General features: G+C 32.4%; 2 protein-coding genes across 2 annotated transcripts; both read left to right on the top strand.

Annotated features, from left to right (window-relative positions):
• Positions 1–979: 979 nt before the first annotated feature.
• Positions 980–2,880, top strand: LOC114423705. Its single transcript, XM_028390561.1, has one exon. The coding sequence runs from the start codon at positions 1,187–1,189 to the stop codon at positions 2,717–2,719; it is 1,533 nt and encodes a 510-aa protein (XP_028246362.1). The 5' UTR covers positions 980–1,186; the 3' UTR covers positions 2,720–2,880.
• A 7,509-nt stretch (positions 2,881–10,389) lies between these two features.
• On the top strand, positions 10,390–13,541 carry LOC114423704 (galacturonosyltransferase 8-like). The gene is made up of 3 exons (XM_028390560.1): positions 10,390–10,691; positions 11,414–12,664; positions 12,989–13,541. Exons 1-3 carry the CDS (start codon positions 10,548–10,550, stop codon positions 13,262–13,264), a joined length of 1,671 nt encoding a protein of 556 aa, XP_028246361.1. The 5' UTR covers positions 10,390–10,547; the 3' UTR covers positions 13,265–13,541.
• The last annotated feature ends 7,021 nt before the right edge of the window (positions 13,542–20,562 follow it).

The following is a 20,562-nucleotide window of genomic DNA, read 5'->3' as shown; positions in this document are numbered from 1 at the left end:
ATCCTTATAATTTCCTTTAGAATTGTAATTATTACTCAAAAAATATCGTTACAAGATACCCATAATAATGATTTACGAGGAGTTAAAGGTTGGGGTGACCATTACAAAGCAAAGAGGAAGGCTCCAAAAATAATAATCTGGAGGACATGACTAAGCTAGAAGATAGATCACACTTGTCTCATTTGAATACTTTTGGACTAAGTATGTTAAACTTTAGGTACCATCTAGTTACACAAACAAATATATTTTAGTAATTAAGTTATACATTTAAATTTACGAACAAATTATTTTTAAAGAGTTTATGTCTACCCAATTATGTTCAAAGTCCACGTTTGAATTAACTTATTTTTTTTTAATAAAAATATTATTATTTTTAAAAAAAAATCTCAGTTCAACTTTTATTATAAGATATCATTACGAATAAAAATAAACTAATTCAAACATACCTTATATTATTTTGTATATAGAATTCAACGAAAACACGTTTCATGATTGTAAATGTGTGTTTGAATCTCTGGCGATTTTACTGTAACATGAAGTATGAGGCAAATTCAACATACAAGCAAGGAAGAAAATGCTTCCTGAAAACGGAGGTTGGCGCAAACGGAGGTTGATACCAACAATCCAAACACGCTCTAAATAAGATTCTTTTTGTGTGTCCAAGAGCACTAATCTATATGATCTTTGAATTGAATCTGACCCAGTTCATTTTGTCGAGTTCTTACATCAAATTATGTACAGCTTCCTTTATTATTATTTATTGACCAACTATCTGTGATTAAGTATCAAATATTTATTGCATTAGTACACTCATATGTGAGCTCTCTTTGTGTTTTAATCGTCCTAGTTACCTTCCCGTTAATAGTGATTGTACAATTAAAAAAAAAAAAAAGAGAGGTGGGTAGACAAGAAAAGAAAGAAGAAAAGTTTCTAAAGCTGCTTTTTTCTTCATAAATCGAAGTGTTCCTTACTCTTCATCAGTTATTGCTCTCTCTCACCAATCTCTTCCCCTATATTCACGCCGTGCTCACTTCCAACTTCACACTTTCTTCTCTATTTCCAAAAGCAACATCATCACACAATCCACACACAACGCAACACAACATCATGCTTAGTTTTTTCTATTAAACCAAACCATTTGTTCTCTTTCTCTCTTCTTCTTTGGTCACAAGAAAAAAAAAAAAACATGACTGAGTTATCTTTCTCAAACAAGAAGAATGAGTTATCTAGTAACCTCTTCTCTATCTTCTTCCACTTCTGTTTCTCCATTTTTTCTCACCCTTTATACTTCTCCTACTTCATCTTCTTCTCCCCTTACCTCCTCAGGATCCTGTCTTTCCTCTCCCCTTTGTTCATCACCACAACTCTTCTCCTTGTGGCCCTTCTCACTTTCACTCCCAACAATCTTGATCAGGAAAAGGGTGGTTCTGAGCTTTCTGAGTCCAAATGGGGCATTCTGCTTTCTGTTTTGCAATCTTTTCTAGCATGGCTTCATTCCAAAGCTGATGAGATAGATGAGGAAATGGGGCTCCTAGGTGAGGTTGAGGCATATCTTGTCATGTTCCAGGCATCAATCTTTGAAGTGGTTGATCCTAAGTCACTGCAAGATTGCTCAGAAGGCTTTGAAGCAGTTGATGTTGAGTGCTCAGTTGAAGGAAGAGAAGATTCTCGTCCAATGGAAGAGCCAAAGCCTAGTGTCAACTTGGACGAAAACCTTTCCTCACAACAACGTGGTGAACCAATGTTGGAATATTCGTCAGAAGTGTCCGCATTCAGTGTTGGACAGTATCTCGAACAAGATTGTCTAGAAAAGAGGATAGTCGTGGATGAAATCCTTCACTCACAACCAAAGTTCGAATCCCCGTCCGAAGAGGTGCCTATATTTAGTGCCCGGCAGAGCTTCGAAAAAGATTGCCCCCACAGGAAGATACTAGTGGAGAACCAAATAAACTGGGATGAAAACCCAGTTGAGAAGGTTGATAAAGTGGAAGCCCCTATCTCCATTGTAGAAGTCAAGAGCCTAGAGAGCTTGTTCCAAGAGAATCAAGAGTTAGAAGATTTGTCCTGTCAAAAGGAACACAAGGAAGTGAAGCCACTGATTGCTGAGTTCAATAAAGTTGAAGAAAGCAAAGAGAAATGGCCCTTGAGAAGTGGATCCAAAGTGGTGATGGGTAATAGAGACAATAAAGTGAGTACTAACAGTGATGGGGAATTTGCTTTTGCTGCATCAGGGAGGGTCAAGTCCTTATCACAAAGGCTAGAAGCAAATATTGGGAGTCCAGAAAGCAACTGGGTGTACAGTGGAAAAGGCATGGGGAATAATAATCAAGCACTTGGTAGTTTTGGTTCAATGAGAGTGGAGAAAGAGTGGAGGAGGACATTGGCTTGCAAGCTTTTTGAGGAGAGGCACAATGCAGATGGGAGTGAAGGAATGGACATGCTTTGGGAGACATATGAGACAGAGTCCAACAAAATTCTGAAGAAGAGCAACACCAAGAGAGGGAAGAAGAAAGGTGAGGTTGAGAATAGTGAGGATGATGAGGAAGAGGAAGAAGAGGACATGGAGGGTAAGTTGTGCTGCTTGCAGGCCTTGAAATTCTCCACAGGGAAGATGAATTTAGGAATGGGGAGGCCTAACCTTCTCAAATTCTCCAAGGCACTCAAAGGAATTGGATGGTTGCACAATGTTGGAAAGAATGGCAGAAAGAGTAACCATTGAAATTAGATTTTGCTTTTTTCTTTTTCTTTTTGTGACTTTGATGAGACAGAAATTGTGCATTTCTTTGATGAGAAGTAAATATTTTGTATGTCAATATAATGCCTATTTTTCTTTTTTGATTTTAAATAATCAAGGAAGCTTCATTATGGAGTTAATTACAATTTGGTCTCTGAAATGACAATGTGTGCTGCTTTGATTCCAACAACTACATGTCTATACAAGTTGTTAACTTGTAAACAATTTCATCTCTCAAGAGTGTGAAGGGGAGGAAGAGGAGGGTGATCGAATGATTTATTTTTAAAATCATGACAGTTATATAATGCTAATAAAATGAAACAAAACTCTAACATATTATTGGATTTACACTAATTTATTATTTTGCATACAAGGAGATATCAATGTATATTTATTGGAAAAAAAAAAGGGATAGAAAATCAGTTGAGATGTTTTAGACGAATATAAAGAAAATCACGGTTGTGGTTTTTAGTTTGAAAAGGGAAAGAGAAAGATGGTGAATTTTTTTGGAAAAAGTCCATAAGAGAAATATCACCGTGAATAATATTTTTGAAGATTTGATCTTTAATGTTGGAAATAATTTAAGTCTCACATCGACTAAAAATAATCCCACATAAAAATATATAAGTGAGAGACAACCCTTACCTCTTAGACTACTTTATAGGTTGAAATAACATTGTATGATGTATATAAGCAACTTCACTCAATAGAATAAATTTTTGTTTTTTTTTAATTATTAATTTAAAAATATTTATTGAAAATAAAAAAATCGGTTTCCCTTGCTTTCTCCTCCAAAACTTAACTCTCAAAACATACCTTAAACGACTAAATTATATAGGCCAAAACAATTTCAAGGACTACAACTTTACAACACAGGTTGTAACTTCGAGGAGTGAAATTGTATATTCACTCTTCATTTATCTAAACACACTCATGCTTCAACCAAGACAGTGGCAAAATCTTGCTTGAAGACTCTGTTTCAAGCAACCAGAGTAATCAATCAAGAGATATGCTTTAGCATTTGCACTGTTAAAAGAAATATATCATTATAACATCCATGCTTTTGCTAATAATGGTTTGGGGAGTGAGGACCCTGCATGTATGCTATCTCCCACATGCTATGCTGTAATGCGAGAGTGGTAGATAGTGGTTGCATCCAACACTATGTTGATTTGAAAAATCTTTATCAAACTTGTTTTTTTAGTACATTAATTCATGCATCCAATGCGTGAAAACGGTTAAGGTGTCATTTCGTTCTATCAAAAAATTTAAATGATGTGAATTATGAGGTAGGGTATGAGCAAAGTAGCATGAAGTAGTTGTTATCGTTCTCACTCTTTCACTTTGTCAAGGATCTCAATCATGATGTAAGTCAATGTCATTGCTAAACACTAGTTGGTTAGGGCGAAAAGGAATTGGGTTTTTTAGAGAATATTTGAGAGTTGGATTTTGAAGAAAAACGGCAAATTTTTATTTTTAATAAACATGATCTAATTTGATAATTTTTTAAAATAGAGGAAATAAACTGATAAATTGATATAAATTTAATATGTTGTTTATTATCATAAGCAGAATATAACTTAATTTAAAAATAAATTCTTTTTCTTTTTCTTCTTTTTTCTAAAACTATACTCTCAAATATATCTTTAAGTACATGGTTTGGAGTTTACTTTTTAAAATTTGAGTACTAAAAAATACTGTTCAGAGAGGTTCCACTTCAGTGGGCAAAGGTATTCGACTTTCACTTACCTAATTGATATATACTTTCAAAAAAGAAATCATGAAGGACATCTCTTGGTTGACACTGGAAATTAACTTTTTTGAGATATAGAGATAACCAAAAAACAATATTATTTCTTTTAATAAAAATTTTCTTTTAAGATTCATTTAAGAGACAAAACTATTTATTAACTATGTCACACTACATTGGTTTAGAGTATAATAATGCATGAATAATTAGAAGACTTAGAGAAATTCATGTCAGAAAATTTTGCAGCTGGCAAAGAATTATCCGAGTGGAGCAGTTGAATTTAACGTTTTTCCAAATATATATTTTTCCTTTTGTTTCTGCCATGAAATGTTTTGAATTGAAATTGATTTGATCTTGACGTATTTGTAAAACCAATTTCTAAGTCAAAAGCCACCAACAAATACCAAATAGAATGGATTTGAGCTTTAACTTAAACTGGACTTTAACTTGCCTGTATAAAATAATGGAAAGAGGAAACAGAAACCCAAATTGGTTTTAACTTCTAAGTTAAAACTCACCGACAATTGATATAAATAACTGAGGCTGCAAAATTTTCCTTTTCTTTTGATCCAATCTTTTACATATTGTCATATTGACCTGATTCATCTGAATTGCAAGATAGATAATGGTAATCAAAAGTTAAGGAAGACAAAGTCTACTACTCCATTTCAAGGCCAAGTTCCCGCTAAGTCTAAGTAATAATTTACAATAGACATTTACAGTAACAAAATGAAAGCAATATTAAATATATTTTATTAAAAACTAGTATTTTTAGTTTATGCATAATAAATATTTATTTTGTATAACTAAAATTCATAATGAATAAATATATTTGAATGTATAAATTATATATAATTAAAATTCGTTTAGATTTACGATAAATAACTTACATTGTGATATAATGTTACTTTTAATTATTGATAATTTATATTTAAAATAATAACATTCAATTTAAAAACAAAAATAATATATTTAAAGAGATAAGATATTAAAAAAATCCTAAAAACATTCTTATTATAAAATAACTTCTAAGAATACTCTCGTTTAACATAATTGATCCAACTCATATAAAGAGAGATTATCATGGTGCAATTCGATGTGTCCTCCGGTGTTTCCTCGTTTGATCTCTTTATTTTGTGTTTAATTATGTTTATTTCAAAATTAATACTGGGAGGATAAAAAACATGTGTAATAGTATAATCTAATTTTCTCAAATATTATAATATTGACGAAGGTGACAGGATCTCGAGCAATCAATTCAAGTTTAATAGTAAACCTTTCCTTAATTAGTGCTGATTAATTCTGTGAGTACCCCCTACATCTAGACTCTAGAGGGTCTTATTGCATAATGAAGTGAAAGAAAACTAAATTTTCCATCTACTTTGAGTAGCAATTACATTTTCTGGTATAACTGCTGGAAGTTTTGATTGTAAACATGTTACTTACTTGGCTCATACCTGATGCCTAACCTATGTCCTATGTGTCAGAGTATATTGAGGTATGAGGAATATGCTGAAAGCCCTTTGGAAAATTTCTCCAACGATGTAATTCTCTATATGAATTTTAGACCTTGTATATATAATTGCTCCATTTTGGATATCGCATATTTAAGTTGCCGAGATTGTATTTAATTCGAGAGATTCATTGAACCATATATATTTATTTTTAATATGAGGCATTGTCTTAATCAAATATCAGTAAGTGCAGGCATTGAACTTTTCTTAGTGGGTGATCTGTCCTTTGGTCAAGTGTCTAGATTTGGAACTTAATTCAACCACTGTGAACTGTTTTATGATGTTCTAAGAAGCAAACCAAAATAAATGAGATTCATTTATGATCATAGATCATAGAATCAGATTTAGCTCTGCTAATGTAAAGATATGTGTGAAGTGAAAAAAATAAAATAAAAAGAGTACTTGAATCCATTGTTAATTTAAAATGGATTATGTTTACAAGAATCCATTAATATTCTTATACAAGATAGGTAATTCACCACTGAACATCTTAGAATAGTAAACTCTTCTAATTTCATCTTATTCAACTGTTAGTGCTGGATTGTTTGTGTTATGATATCATGTTAAAATGAATAATGTGAAAGACCTAATTCAACCCCAAAAAACTAACTCAAGAGATGAGGAATGTTCCTTATTTATACATTCTAATGTGATTTTATTTTTAGATGATGTGGGACTTAAGTATTTTCTAATAATTTTGATGTCTCTTTTTTACTTGATCAATAAAATTATAACTAGTGTGTTTTGATGTCACATTTTAAAATAAATAGATAAGTAGTGGAAAAAAAAATCAATTTAACACTAAAATTTGGAAGAATGAAGTCATTTTATTTTTCTGTAACTTTTTAGTGATCATTAATTGGATGATAAAATTTGAAAAAAAAAAGCTTAGATGATAATATTTGTAAAATAATAAATTAAATGATAAAATATACCGTTAAACCTTTTAATTACATATGAACATGGTTGTTTATAGCATATGATTGTATGTTATCCAGCTTATACCAAATAATTCCCCTTATTATATCATTCCTTCCAAATTTTTGTTATGAGCATTACCCACACAAAAGTTCTTCCGGTTCACCTCGTATAATTGAGAGTGAGGATAAATTTTTTAAATTAACATGACTAAATTTCCTCTCGAAAGTGTGAAGAAAAAGATAAAAATAAAAAATATTGAGTTCCAGCCTTTCTTCTTCGGTCCGAAAGATGATTGTACCAACAACGATAATAATAGTAATTTTTTCTTTCTTTTCATAAATCAATGATCTCAAAAATTTAACTTTCACTCTGTTTCTCTTCTTTTTTTTTTCAATCAAACAATTTCATCTCCATCCTATTTTTCACTGAAACAATCTCTATTTCCATCTATTTTCATTTATTTTTTCTTTTCTCTTTTTACCTACTTACTGTCTCTCATTCTTTTGTGTTGAACACACCCTTAGGAAAGGAAGAAAAAGCAAGCAATTGAGAAAAAAATGAGGAAAGTCCAATTCAACAAAAGTCGTTCAACCAGGAGGGTTTTTGGGTCTTCCACTTGGGCCTGGTGAGCCCATGGTATCAGTCTCTGATGAATGGGGGTGGGTCACAAGGCCCAATATTATATATAACTTACAATTTTTCCTTTTAATAAGGATACAGGAGCCATTCAGTAGACATATGACGTCAGTAATAGAAAATTTCAGTACCTCACACTCTCTGATACTGATATCCTGCTAAATTCTGCCTAATCTTAAACTGGGATGATACTACTTGCTCTCAGATTTGTTGTCCCAAGGTTTCATCTTAATGATCTTATGCATAATTCATGGTTTCATCTTATGCATAAAAAATTGATTTGGGTTTTAAGTTGAGTTGGTATCTGTTATGATCAAAAGGACTATTATGTGATTTATGTGTATAGAAATATAAAAACTAACCTCTGCCACGAGTTATTTATTGGTGCAGTATCAGTATGGGCTCATTTTTCTTTATAATATTTTTCCCTTCACCCTCTCTCTCTCTCTTAAGGTGCAATCATGTTAATTAAATTTATAAACAATTTAAATTTGTAATGATCTTTTATATTTTTTTCATTTGCAGTATAGTTTTATTTTAGAAGAACAATATTTTACATGGATGTTACCATTTTGATTTCTAATTCAATTTCAAAACATTGCACACAATGTGACAATGTTTATTTTTATGCAGCTGAGTTTTGAGGTTTTGGTTACATTGCTGCTACACCGGATTTGAGTAACGCGGAGGAATTTCAGATAGTTTAGGCAGAAACACATTTTTGCTTGCATGCCAAATTGCCAATTGGTGATAATATGCCAACCCAAAAAGTCAAAAATAACGGTCAAATGAAAAGACAAACGAGATTGATAGCGTGCCAAAAATAATATGCCAACCCATAATGAGACTTTTGTTAAGATTAATCAAGTTAAAACTAAGATAATAAGTTAAGAAATTGTTGAATTTTTGGTTATGAATTATTTTTTAGCAAGAAAATTGTAACTTTATATTTTAGGGTTTAGTAAGTTTTTGGTCCTCAATTTTTTGTGATTTTTTAAACTCTCATAAATTTTTGACTTGTCTTAGTCATTAAAAAGAATCATATTTAGTTCTTAAAAAAATTTGTTCCATTTTTATTCTCTAAAAAAACTTTACATCAAGGGCACAAATGGAATAATATGTCTTTTTTAGAAACAAAATTTTATGAGAAACTTAAAACGAAAAAATACAAAAGATAAGAGAAAAAAAATAACAAACCCTATATTTATTTGTGAAGTATGCTGCCAACTAATCAACTGCAAAACAAAATGCATCCTCTCTTGAGAAATTAGTAAAAGAACACAGCATTTGGGAGGTGACGGGCAACTGGAGATAAAAGTAACGCGGGATTGAAAGCAAGGAAGTGATGGTGGGAAAGTGGAGCCGGAAACACCGGAGATCACAGGTTGAAGTCCACTGTCGGCAGAGTATAGAATATGAAAAAAAAGAAAGATAAATAGACTTTATTTAGTTAATCAATTATGCATGATAATTTAATTTCAATATTTTCAAAAATAATTTATTTAATTTATAAATATGTAGATGTTGTGACAATTTAATCAAACTATTTATTATAAGTTATATATATGTTATAAACTAATTTATCCGTAAACATATAGTTATTGGATCTTTGACATTAAGTGTCATATTTAAAAAAATTATTAGTATTTGTTAATGGTTGGATAAATTTATCTTGCTAACGAATGAATAATTCATATTAAATAGACTATTTCTCCAAAAAAAATTATCTTATCCCTTCAAGCCTTAAAAACATATTCAAATAGTCAAATTCTTTATTTGTAATTTTTTTATTTCTATTATCATAAGAATGCATCTCTATAATTTTAATTTAATTTATGAACATGTAAAATTTAATTGTATACTTTTTTCTGTGTAAATCATGTTAACAAGTTAGTTCACTAACCAAAATGATTTATAAAAAAAAATGAGTAATTTAAGAGAAGCGGGGAATTATTTAGTATCAACTCAATAATCATTAGATAAGAGTCGTTTAAGTTAAATTGCGATAAGTAATATTTTAACAAATAATAATATAATGTGTATATCAATTATCAACCACCCGTTCAAAAAAAAATCAATTATCAACCAACGTAAAAGTTTTCACAATTAAACCATAAAATATAGACAATTTTTTTTTATTAAAAAAATTATTTTTATTCTTTTTTACTTAATAAACTTAAGTGAAGGTAACATGAAATAAAAGAGATATGATTTAGATCAAACTAACTTATAAGTTAGTAAAAAAAAATTATAAACTACCATAATAATACCTTACCAAAACACACTTAACCAACTTGATTCAATCAAGATTTATTGGTCATATTTAGTTTTTTAATTTCTTCCTTCACATATTTCTTTTTAACAACAACATCTTGCTGCAAATTAATTATTTAAATTTCTTATCAATAGGCTGATACCCTTCACATATGCTAAACCACTTTAAAAAAAAGCTTAAACAGTATAAATTTAACATATCTTATTAAAAAAACAAAACAAAGGTACTATTAATTATTTCTCAATAATACATATATATATATATATATAAATTAACGTTGTAAATATTTTTCATATTGATATTCAATGAACAAAACGTCATATGTAATAATATTATTATTCTTATTATAATTACTTTAAAAATAATTTCTAGTTCATTATTAATTATTTAATCAAGATTCTTACCATTTAAAACTTATTAAATATAACTACTCACTAATAAGTAATAAATGCTTAACTTCTTCAATAAAAAAATAAATAAATACTACACGCTTAAGATTTTTGTTTTTTCAAACAGTAATACTAATAATTTAAGCTAGACACACTATAAGATGTCAAATCTGTGCCTTCCTTTCTGTCGTCTCTCTTTGCGAAGAAGAGAGTGAAAGAGAATATCTGAGACTCTGATTCTGAGAGTCGAGACGAGTGAGTGAGTGCTGCTTCTTCTTCTGAATCAAATCATTCATCACTCTCTGGTTCTGATTTTTCTGACACCAAAATGGTGAATCCTCGAATTCCACGTTCAAGGATCCCAACTTTCACACTTTTCACTTCTGCTATCTCCATCGTTCTGTGCATTTTCTTCGTTCTCTCTTTTCTCTTCACTGCCCATTCTTATTCCTCCCATCAACACCACAACGCGGTAAGCTTATACTTTTACTTAATTTTCAACCTTTTTTATGTTTTCTCCCTTCTGTGATTTTTCCCGGAGAACAAAAAAACTTTTATTTTTTGCAATTTCTTGATTTCTGGCTTTTTGATTTATTGGGTTAGTTTAATTCGAAGAAAAATTTGGTGGGATGGGTTTAGATTTGGATCTTATTGTGTAGGTTCAAATGCGTCGGATCTGATTCTCTCCTGATCCAGTGAGGGTTTGATTCGTGCTTATTTTCATGGCAATGTTACTAGAAATGGAAAAAGATTGTGTTTTCTATTCTGGGAAAGTACAGAGATTTGATTAAGCCAGGTTATTAATCTGTTCTTGTGCTTTGGAACTAGGATTGATTTGTTTTAATATTCCTGGCAAACAAACAGGGTATGATTTGTCTTGTAGGCTGGGAAAATTTCGATGAAAATGTCACTGCTAGAAAGGGAAAGTTTGTTATTTTGTTTCCTGAGAAAGGAACAATATTGCTGTTGTGCTTTTGAAATAGGCTTGATGCGAGCTAATTTTCTTAGGAAACAAACAGGGTTTGTTTTGTTTTAATTTGATTTGTGCTTGTGGTGTGGAAATTTTTCAAAGGAAATGTTACTGCTAGAAAGTGGAAAAGTTTGTTATTTTCTTCAAACTGTTTTCATTTTCTGAGAAGAAAAAAAGATTTGATGATGTTAGGTTACTAATCTGTTGTTGTGGTGGTGAACTAGGGTTCTGACGGTGGTGTTGCACATGGATTTGAGTCGATTAGGAGATCCGTCCTAGCTCTGAAAACAGATCCTCTCAAGCCTCGGTTGGACCAGATTCGTAAACTAACCGATGATCATCGCTCTTTGGCTCTCGTGTATTCTTCCTATGCACGCAAGCTCAAGCTTGAGAGCTCAAAGCTTGTTAGGATTTTCGCAGAGCTATCACGCAACTTCTCGGATCTAATGAACAAGCCGCAGTACAGGACTCTTTTCAGCAATGATGCATCCCCGGTTGATGAATCAGCGCTTCGCCAATTGGAGAAGGAAGTGAAGGAGCGCATTAAGACCACCCGCCAGGTGATTGGTGATGCCAAGGAGTCCTTTGATAACCAGCTCAAGATTCAAAAGTTGAAGGATACAATCTTCGCTGTGAATGAGCAGTTAACCAAGGCGAAGAAGCAGGGTGCTTTCTCCAGCCTCATAGCTGCCAAGTCGATTCCAAAGAGCTTGCATTGTCTCTCAATGAGGTTGATGGAAGAGAGGATTGCCCATCCTGAGAAGTATTCAACTGAGGGGAAGCCGGTTCCTCCAGAAGTTGAAGATCCTAACCTGTACCACTATGCCTTGTTCTCTGATAATGTTGTTGCCGCATCTGTTGTGGTCAATTCAGCAACAAAGAATGCAAAGGAGCCGTGGAAGCATGTGTTTCATGTTGTGACCGATAAGATGAACCTTGGAGCAATGCAAGTGATGTTTAAGTTGAAAAATTATCATGGTGCACACATTGAGGTTAAGGCTGTGGAGGATTACAAGTTCCTGAATTCATCTTATGTGCCAGTCCTAAAACAATTGGAGTCTGCTAACCTTCAGAGATTTTACTTCGAGAACAAGCTTGAAAATGCTACAAAGGACACAAATAATATGAAGTTCAGGAACCCCAAATATTTGTCAATATTGAACCATTTGAGGTTCTACTTGCCAGAAATGTATCCAAAGCTGCATAAAATTTTGTTTTTGGATGATGACATAGTGGTTCAGAAGGACCTAACTGGGCTATGGAAGATTGATATGGATGGCAAGGTGAATGGAGCTGTAGAAACATGTTTTGGGTCATTCCATAGATATGCACAGTACATGAATTTCTCGCACCCCTTGATTAAAGCAAAGTTTAATCCAAAGGCTTGTGCATGGGCTTATGGAATGAATTTCTTTGATTTGGATGCTTGGAGAAGGGAAAAATGCACAGAAGAATATCATTACTGGCAGAATCTGGTAAGACCTTAATCTTTATTCTCTTATTATTTCACCGCAACTTTTTAGCCCTTCATTATTATACAACCCAAGGTTTTAGCTGTTATTAATCCTATTTAATATTGTTTTATACCTGTTGATGTTATTAAATTCCATGTGATGCTGATCATTGCATCACTAGCATTGATGGTAGAGGCTGCATATTTAGAAACTAGAATAGAAACAATATAGCTCATATATGTTATGGTCTCATTCATCAATTCATTTCATATCCAATCATTTGTAACCAGTCATGTTGAGACTATATCATATCATGTGTAACGCGACATGCTCATGCTACTGCAGAATGAGAACCGGACATTATGGAAATTAGGGACATTGCCACCAGGTCTAATCACATACTACGCAACAACAAAGCCACTGGACAAGTCATGGCATGTTCTGGGACTTGGCTATAACCCAAGCATCAGCATGGATGAGATTAACAATGCAGCAGTTGTGCACTTCAATGGCAATATGAAACCATGGCTCGACATTGCAATGACTCAGTTCAAGCCACTTTGGACAAAGTATGTTGACTATGAATTAGATTTCGTTCAGGCCTGCAATTTTGGTATCTAAATGGTCAAGTTTCTTGTCACTTGGTGATGCTGTGTCAGGTGCCGCTGCAGTTTAGTTTTGATACATAATGGTTATACGTTTAACAGAGTTCCCTGCTGGTGCAAGAAAAAATCCTGCTTCTTTCAATTGTAAAATACTATAGTATAGTTATTCTCTCATGTCTTCCTCTTATTTATTCATAACGTTTAGGCAATAATGTTATTTAAAGATGTGGTTTAATGCTGAACAATATTACTGAATTAAGTCTTGTGCCTTTCACTTTGGCTTTAGCTGTTTATTTATGTTTCATTAAGAACTTTCACATCGTACATTGTTTGGTTGATAGATACGAACTGCTAAGGGGAAAAGAATTTGGCCTTCCAATCCAACTGTTACAAGGATTTTTTTTTTTCTTATTCTAATAATTCTACTCAACGCCCGTTTATGCACCTGTTTATTTGGAGCATTTTAGAACATAATTGATCCCTAATTAGTCAATTACTGCACCAAAGACCAGTTTTTATGCATTGGTAACTTGTGTTGTGTCCCAATATTTTACTATTGTGATAACATATGTAAGTATATTTGCTTCCGCCAAAACAGTTAGACCAATTGAGAAGGATAGCCAAATACTGCTTGATGTTATTTTAACTCTAAATCAATTTTGAACTAAAAAAAATCTTTAACATAAACCAAATATATAAAACATTTACTTAAAATCACATTAATTAATGTTTCAACGTGATACACTTTGTGATAATAATTTTAACTGAAAAATAATATCACAAACACTTAAAAACAATGACAATTAAGTTTGTCCAAAAGAATAACAAAATAGTTAGTACAAAGGATGATAAGTTAGTATAGTAGCTGGTGAAGGAAGGTTGCGTGGTTGTGACAGTCAAATTGTTTTGAAATTTAGGAAGAGAAAGTTGTCAATTTCATCATCTTGTGCTGGGAGACAGAATGGACGCGCATAAACTTGTCGTGTTTTTAATTAACAATTATAATGATAAGAAATTTGAATATTCAATCCGGAAAATATTTTTATGCGCGTAGAAGCTAAAACTTGTGCACAATAAATGCCTATCAAAGTTTTAGTTTATTGTCAAGTTGGAAAGCGAGACTTTAATTAGCTATATCGGTAGTAGGATCCATATGGTGTCAAGCTTGTCGTTTGTAATTTTTTTATGACAGAAAATCTGAAACCGAATCAAAGTTTGGTTAAATATTAACAATTGAAGAGGATTTGAGCCTAAAATTATCCACTATGCAGAACCTTCAAGTCAATCACATTTTTTTTTCTTTAATTTGAGAGAAAATAATGTTTCTTTTAACAGTGGCACTACTTAACCAAATCCAACTATTTAGCCTATTACGTACATATTCAATCTTGTCAGCTGAAAAGTTGAACTTAATTTTGTGCGCTTTTAACAAATTATACGTTCAGATAGAGTGAACAAGTTTGGTATTTTCTATAAATTGGTGAACGAGTTCGGCACTTTCCATCAAAGTGGTAGTTGTCACTTACATTCAGAAAAATTAATTTAGGCATAAAAGCACATGTCTAAATCATGAAGTTTGTGGTGGTTCATTCGCAAATATGTTTCTTATTTTCTTCCTCAAGGTTTCAGGTACAAAGACATTAAACAATTGCCAATTTATTTATTTTATCATGTTAAATGGATCTTGGCCAGAAATTAGATATTCATTTGGAATTTTAAGCTCTTTCTACACCAATTTACTATGGGCACTGAAAACAAACTTAAACATATAGCCAGTTACTATGGAAGTAGATAAATCTCAGATTTTCATAACGAGTTTACTGTTGGAAATGTAACAAGTTCGTCTGTGGTTTACCTTTCTCGTAAATTAAGCTTTCGAAATCAAGTGATTTTTAAATCTTTCACGGACAACAACTAACAACTAATATGAACCCGATAATAATAAAAAAAGTTAATATTTTATCCTTATCAATTTAGATAAATCTCAAATTTTTATAACGACTTTCACCAATCGATGATGGCTCGCATACTATGTTATGGTTGTCGAGTTGGCTCATGTGATGTAATGTCACAACTCAACGCGCCACACCCTCTGACACTCTCTACCTCGACATACATATTTATATAATATCATACATGAAAATGCGGAATTTATTAAAGAAATTTTATTCAATAAATCGGTAAAAGGTTCACACTCACGTTAATCATCAAATTAAAAATTTATTAAATAAGGGTATGAAAACATCTCCGGCCCCAGAACAAGACCATTAGATTTTTTTTAACTAAAGGAAACAAGTTAAGTAACAAAATAACATAAAGTAAAATGACATGTTTGGAAGCGCACACACACATACATTTACATCATTTTACTACTCATTGCGTAACATCACTTGTACTAATGATTTAATCACAAAATCACATTCACATTAATCACGTGTTCAAAATAACACATTTCAAGAACAACACAACATCTCACACTCACAATTCATTACACACCATCAAGTAACACAGGCGTTATGCAACAGATAGATTAAGACTCAATCTTATATGCAATGTGGTACCATGTCAGTGAAAAACCTCGTCGGACGCTTAGGAGTACATGACAAGACAGACCGCGCACTGGTAAGTCAGGTCACTCTCACTAGGTAAAATCATAGGGAGACCAGTCAGGGTAACACTATTTTGCGAGAATACTCCAACCATGTGGGATCGGCACAAGATTAAAGGAACACTCAAACCGAGTGTATTTACCCCTAAGACCTAGACTCCGAAGAGTCCGTTAGGACATCTCCCTCTTGATTCAGGTCCAACGCAGAAAATATTTTAGCACGCAGAGTCTATCTATGAATTGTACAAAATACATAACTCTTCAATTTTGCTCAAAATAATTTTAACTCATTGTGTCTCAAAGTGATTAAACTTGTCGAGTTCTCACAGTAGTTTCCATCACAATATTGGTCATGCATTAATCCATCGCCTTTAAAGGATCTTACAGTCTTGTGATTGTTATGTTCATGACTCACAACTTCATGCACACAACATCTCAATACGCATGCATCTTATAATTCAACATGTACTCAATTTATTACTTACACCTAATCTCAATCACAATGTTATAATCCCAAAACAATATGTTATCATATCTCATGAATCATATACACGTCATACAATATTAATATATACATGGCACAAAACACAAACTTTACTTATGAACTATGCAATACACACAACTACTCAATTTTTTCAAAATTATTTTAACTCATCACGCCTCAAAGTGATTCAACTTGTCAGGTTCCCACAATGGATCTCATCACAATACTCATCGCGTAAAAACTTGTCGCCCTTAAAGGGTCTTACAATTGTGTGATTGCACAATTCATAACTCACAACTCAATATATACAATATCTCAATACACATATATCTCACAATTCATCACGTATCCAATTTATTACTTACACACAAATTTCAGTCACAATTTCATAATTCAAATGTAACAATTTATCACATTAATCTAATAAATCTTGTCCAAAATACAAAAAAATTATACAAAAATGCTTCTCATAACATAGAGAGTAAAATCCCTCAAACAATTTTGCATAATCATATCAAAATCATAGGTAAAAAAACACGAAAACACCAGGAGCACTCAATTTTATCAATTAATTCGCATCATGACATCAAGTAGTCTGTCAAACACAACAATCTTGTAATTATAATCATAAAGGAAATATTAAAATACAATAAACATTCCAAAATAAATTTTAACTTGATCCTCTAGGGATTCTTACACATGTTCATTTTAATCCCAATTACGATAAACTCATACATTACCTCTAAGTGGGCTCACATGAGTAGTCTGGCAGCGATAGTGGTGTCTCTAATGGTTCCCTAAGATTCCTTAAGTTTTTCCTTTGATTGATCTACTAGAGTTTCCAAACATTAGAGAGAAAGAGAAGAGATTGAAGCCTCAATTTCAGTCTTTGTATAAGGGTAATTTTTCTCTCTCTACAAATAATATTTCGCAAATCTCAAGGGTGGAAATGTCTGAAAATGAGTTGCAAAGGTGGTGTCCAAATTTTACGACAATCCAACGGTTAACGAGTCCAAAATCATAATTTTACTGGTATGTATACGAAAAAAAAGTATGAGAGAAGAAAAAGGAGAAAAGAAGTTCAGAGTAACAGGGAGTAAAGATTTATGATAAATGTCAAACCAGACTTAATATGAACCCATTATTTATTCTATTTTTTATTTTATAAAAAACAATTTTATTTTATTCTTTTGTTGATAAATAACCAATTAAAACATCCTTTATTCTTTTTAAAATATCATTTTACTCTATTTATTTTCTAATATTATGAAACTCTTATTTTAATTAACAAATTTTTTTCTCTCATTTATTTAATATCTAAAAAATTTATTAATTTTTAAATAAAACTGTTTTTATTTAATTGACCAAAAATAGGATGTTACACACCCATACCATCACACCATGCAATCATCTCTTAGATATCAATTTGTGGTCATTTGTTGCTTTGAGGAATGACTCCTCTAGAACATTCCCCATTGAAATTGTCCCATAGATCATGATGGTTTTCGTGGTCACGACACAAGACAACGCTTTGACATATCACATATCCTTTCACAACAATCTCCTCTCCAAAAACAATCACGGTTGCTTCATCACAAAAGCGCCTCTCACAAGCAAATGCAAATACACACTCCACAAGTCCACGACCATGCATCACATGTGCTTCAATTCTCGATCGGCGTGCATCATCCTATTAATGTTCTCCATCCTCGTCAATCATGTACGTACAACCCCATTACGAAAGGTTCGCCTTCCAACAATTCTCACAGTCGAAAGAAAATAATAAGATAGACATTCACAAACACATTTCCCATCGCAAACCCACTTTGTGACTCCATAATTTATTCGTCTTCAACCATAAAAACACCCAAAACAATTCATGAGGCACGAAAATCACATGACCTATGATGGCAGTGCATGAAACTCCCCATAACTCTTGTAAAATGAGAGAATGAGGTAAAAATCACAAAAAACGTAACCAACTTGAATCCACCCCTATCCTTGAAATTGAAGGGGGAAAAAACCAGTCCTTCCCTTAGCTCTAGGGCCGACACACCATTAGTGAGGTCGGGGTCCTATTTTTGTGATTATATAGGGCCCCCAATCCCTAGGGGCCATTGTGTAATTTAAAAAAAACTTTGAGTCGAATAAAATTTGAAGTGATAATGTAAATATATTAAAAGTTTTTTTTAAATTAATTTTCTCATAGGACAAAAAAAGCATGTAAAACATTTTGTTATGCTTTTAATCCCTATATTCACATAAGTCAATGTTTGCATGGTCCCATTTTGCTTAGGGTTTATTCCTTTACATGATCTTGTCGGAATCTTCTTTAGTTCTTGTTTGAACTTAACCCATCTATTTTGAATTAATTCATTGTCTATCCACGATGGTTGGCACTCCAAGGAGACCTCATCACGTACAAGTGTGTGCCATCAGAGCACATCAACCAAAAGGAAGAGGAAAGAGAATATCTATCTATCTATATATATATATATAAAACATTGAACTTTGAACTTCTTAAATTAAGAAAATTTCATACAGAGCAAAAACCAAATGGACTGGGAACAGTTTCTTACGCGCGACCACTGCAAATCTGATTAGAACAACACTTGAAAATAAAAATCTTAAATGAGAAATTTGGAAAAGGTAAAAAAAGAACGAGGGAATCAATAGAGCTTAGTAGCTTACAAATGTAGAATTCGAGAAAAGAAAGGAGAAGAAACGATGCAGTACAAAAATGTGTTGATTAGTCCACAACCACAGTGATTGTGTGTGACCAAGTTTTATTTTCTTGTGTTTGATTTTCATTTTACGGTTATATATTAGCACAAATAATGTTACAAAAATGGATGCCCAGAGACAATATTTGACTGAGAAGAAACTAGAGAACTTACCTAGACAATGAGAGATTGGATATCTTTGTTTACTTGATCAAGGAAATCACAGTTGTCTTGCTCATGGATCTAGCAGAAACAAGACCAACCAAAACAATTTTAGAAACAAGAAAAGATGCCAACAAGTCAAAAGCAAACAGCAGTATACATATTAAGAATACCGTACCGATCTGAGTAGAAAGAAACTACAACAGATGTATATTTTCTTCTTTCAAGTATATGTTTTGACAGGAGAGTTTGTAAGTGTGCTCAGTCGTTGAGAGGATGAGAAGTGAATCTACCTTTGTCTACTTTTTTTAGTGTTTGAGCAAAAGGCCACAACTATTTACTTATAAATTCCAGCCCTCACCACTGCCTCACGACAGAATCCAACCCTGTCATGAAATAATTTTGTAAACACAATTTTTATAGGCCATTGGATACAATACAACTGAACACGTACGGTGGTGCAATTATTTGGGATGTTGTGTTTGGTCTCTTCAGATTTCTATTTCATGCTTTATATTGCCTGTGTGTGTTGCATGGCTCTTCTTTCAAGTCATACCCTTTCTTTTTCACTTTCAACTTATCTGCTTCTCACTTCTTAATTTTCTTTTTAGCAAGGCAGAATACCTATATTTCATAGGTAAAACAATGAAATTTCTGATTAAACTCACAACAAAGTCGTTAAAGGTATAAGGATTCCGTGAGAACATGTTTATTTAGAAGGTAGGGAAAGGATGTGCATTAGAAAAAGTATTAGAGATAAAAATTAGTTTAATTGGTTACAAGTTAGTTATAGATTTAGTTTGTTATAATTTAGTTTAGTTAGTTACAAGTTTAGTTATATAAGACTTAATGTATTCATGTAAAAATTAATTTACTCATTTTGAGCATTATTCAAAATAATATTCAATTTCTCTTTTCTCTTCTTTTCATTTCTCTATCTTGAATTTTATCATGGTATCAGAACAAACGAAAATACATTTTTTTTTCTTTCTTTCTCTCACACTCACCACTCATCATTTTCTTGCTTACGAAAGATCAAAGGTGTTAATCGTTGACTCTTACAATCACCAATGACAGCCATAATCGATTGCTCCTCTTCTCCTTTTCGACACTTCCAACTCAACACAAATCCCAAGTCGAGGTTATCGCAGTTTGTCAACAAGCAAAGTGTTGCTCACGTGACCATTTTTTATCAAGACAAATCATATGGACATATACTTGGAGTACCAAAGTTAAGAGCAACCAGAACAGTTTTTGTGAAGATAAAGGATATTAGTGGGAAGCGGGAGAGGAACCAAAACAGTTTCCATTTGCATGGCTAGAGTAAGTTTCTTCAT

Source organism: Glycine soja, chromosome 8 (genome assembly GCF_004193775.1).
Source record: "Glycine soja cultivar W05 chromosome 8, ASM419377v2, whole genome shotgun sequence".
Taxonomy (NCBI): Eukaryota; Viridiplantae; Streptophyta; class Magnoliopsida; order Fabales; family Fabaceae; genus Glycine; species Glycine soja.
The sequence above is the reverse complement of the archived record's forward strand: the minus strand, read 5'-3'. Positions and strand labels throughout refer to the sequence as shown.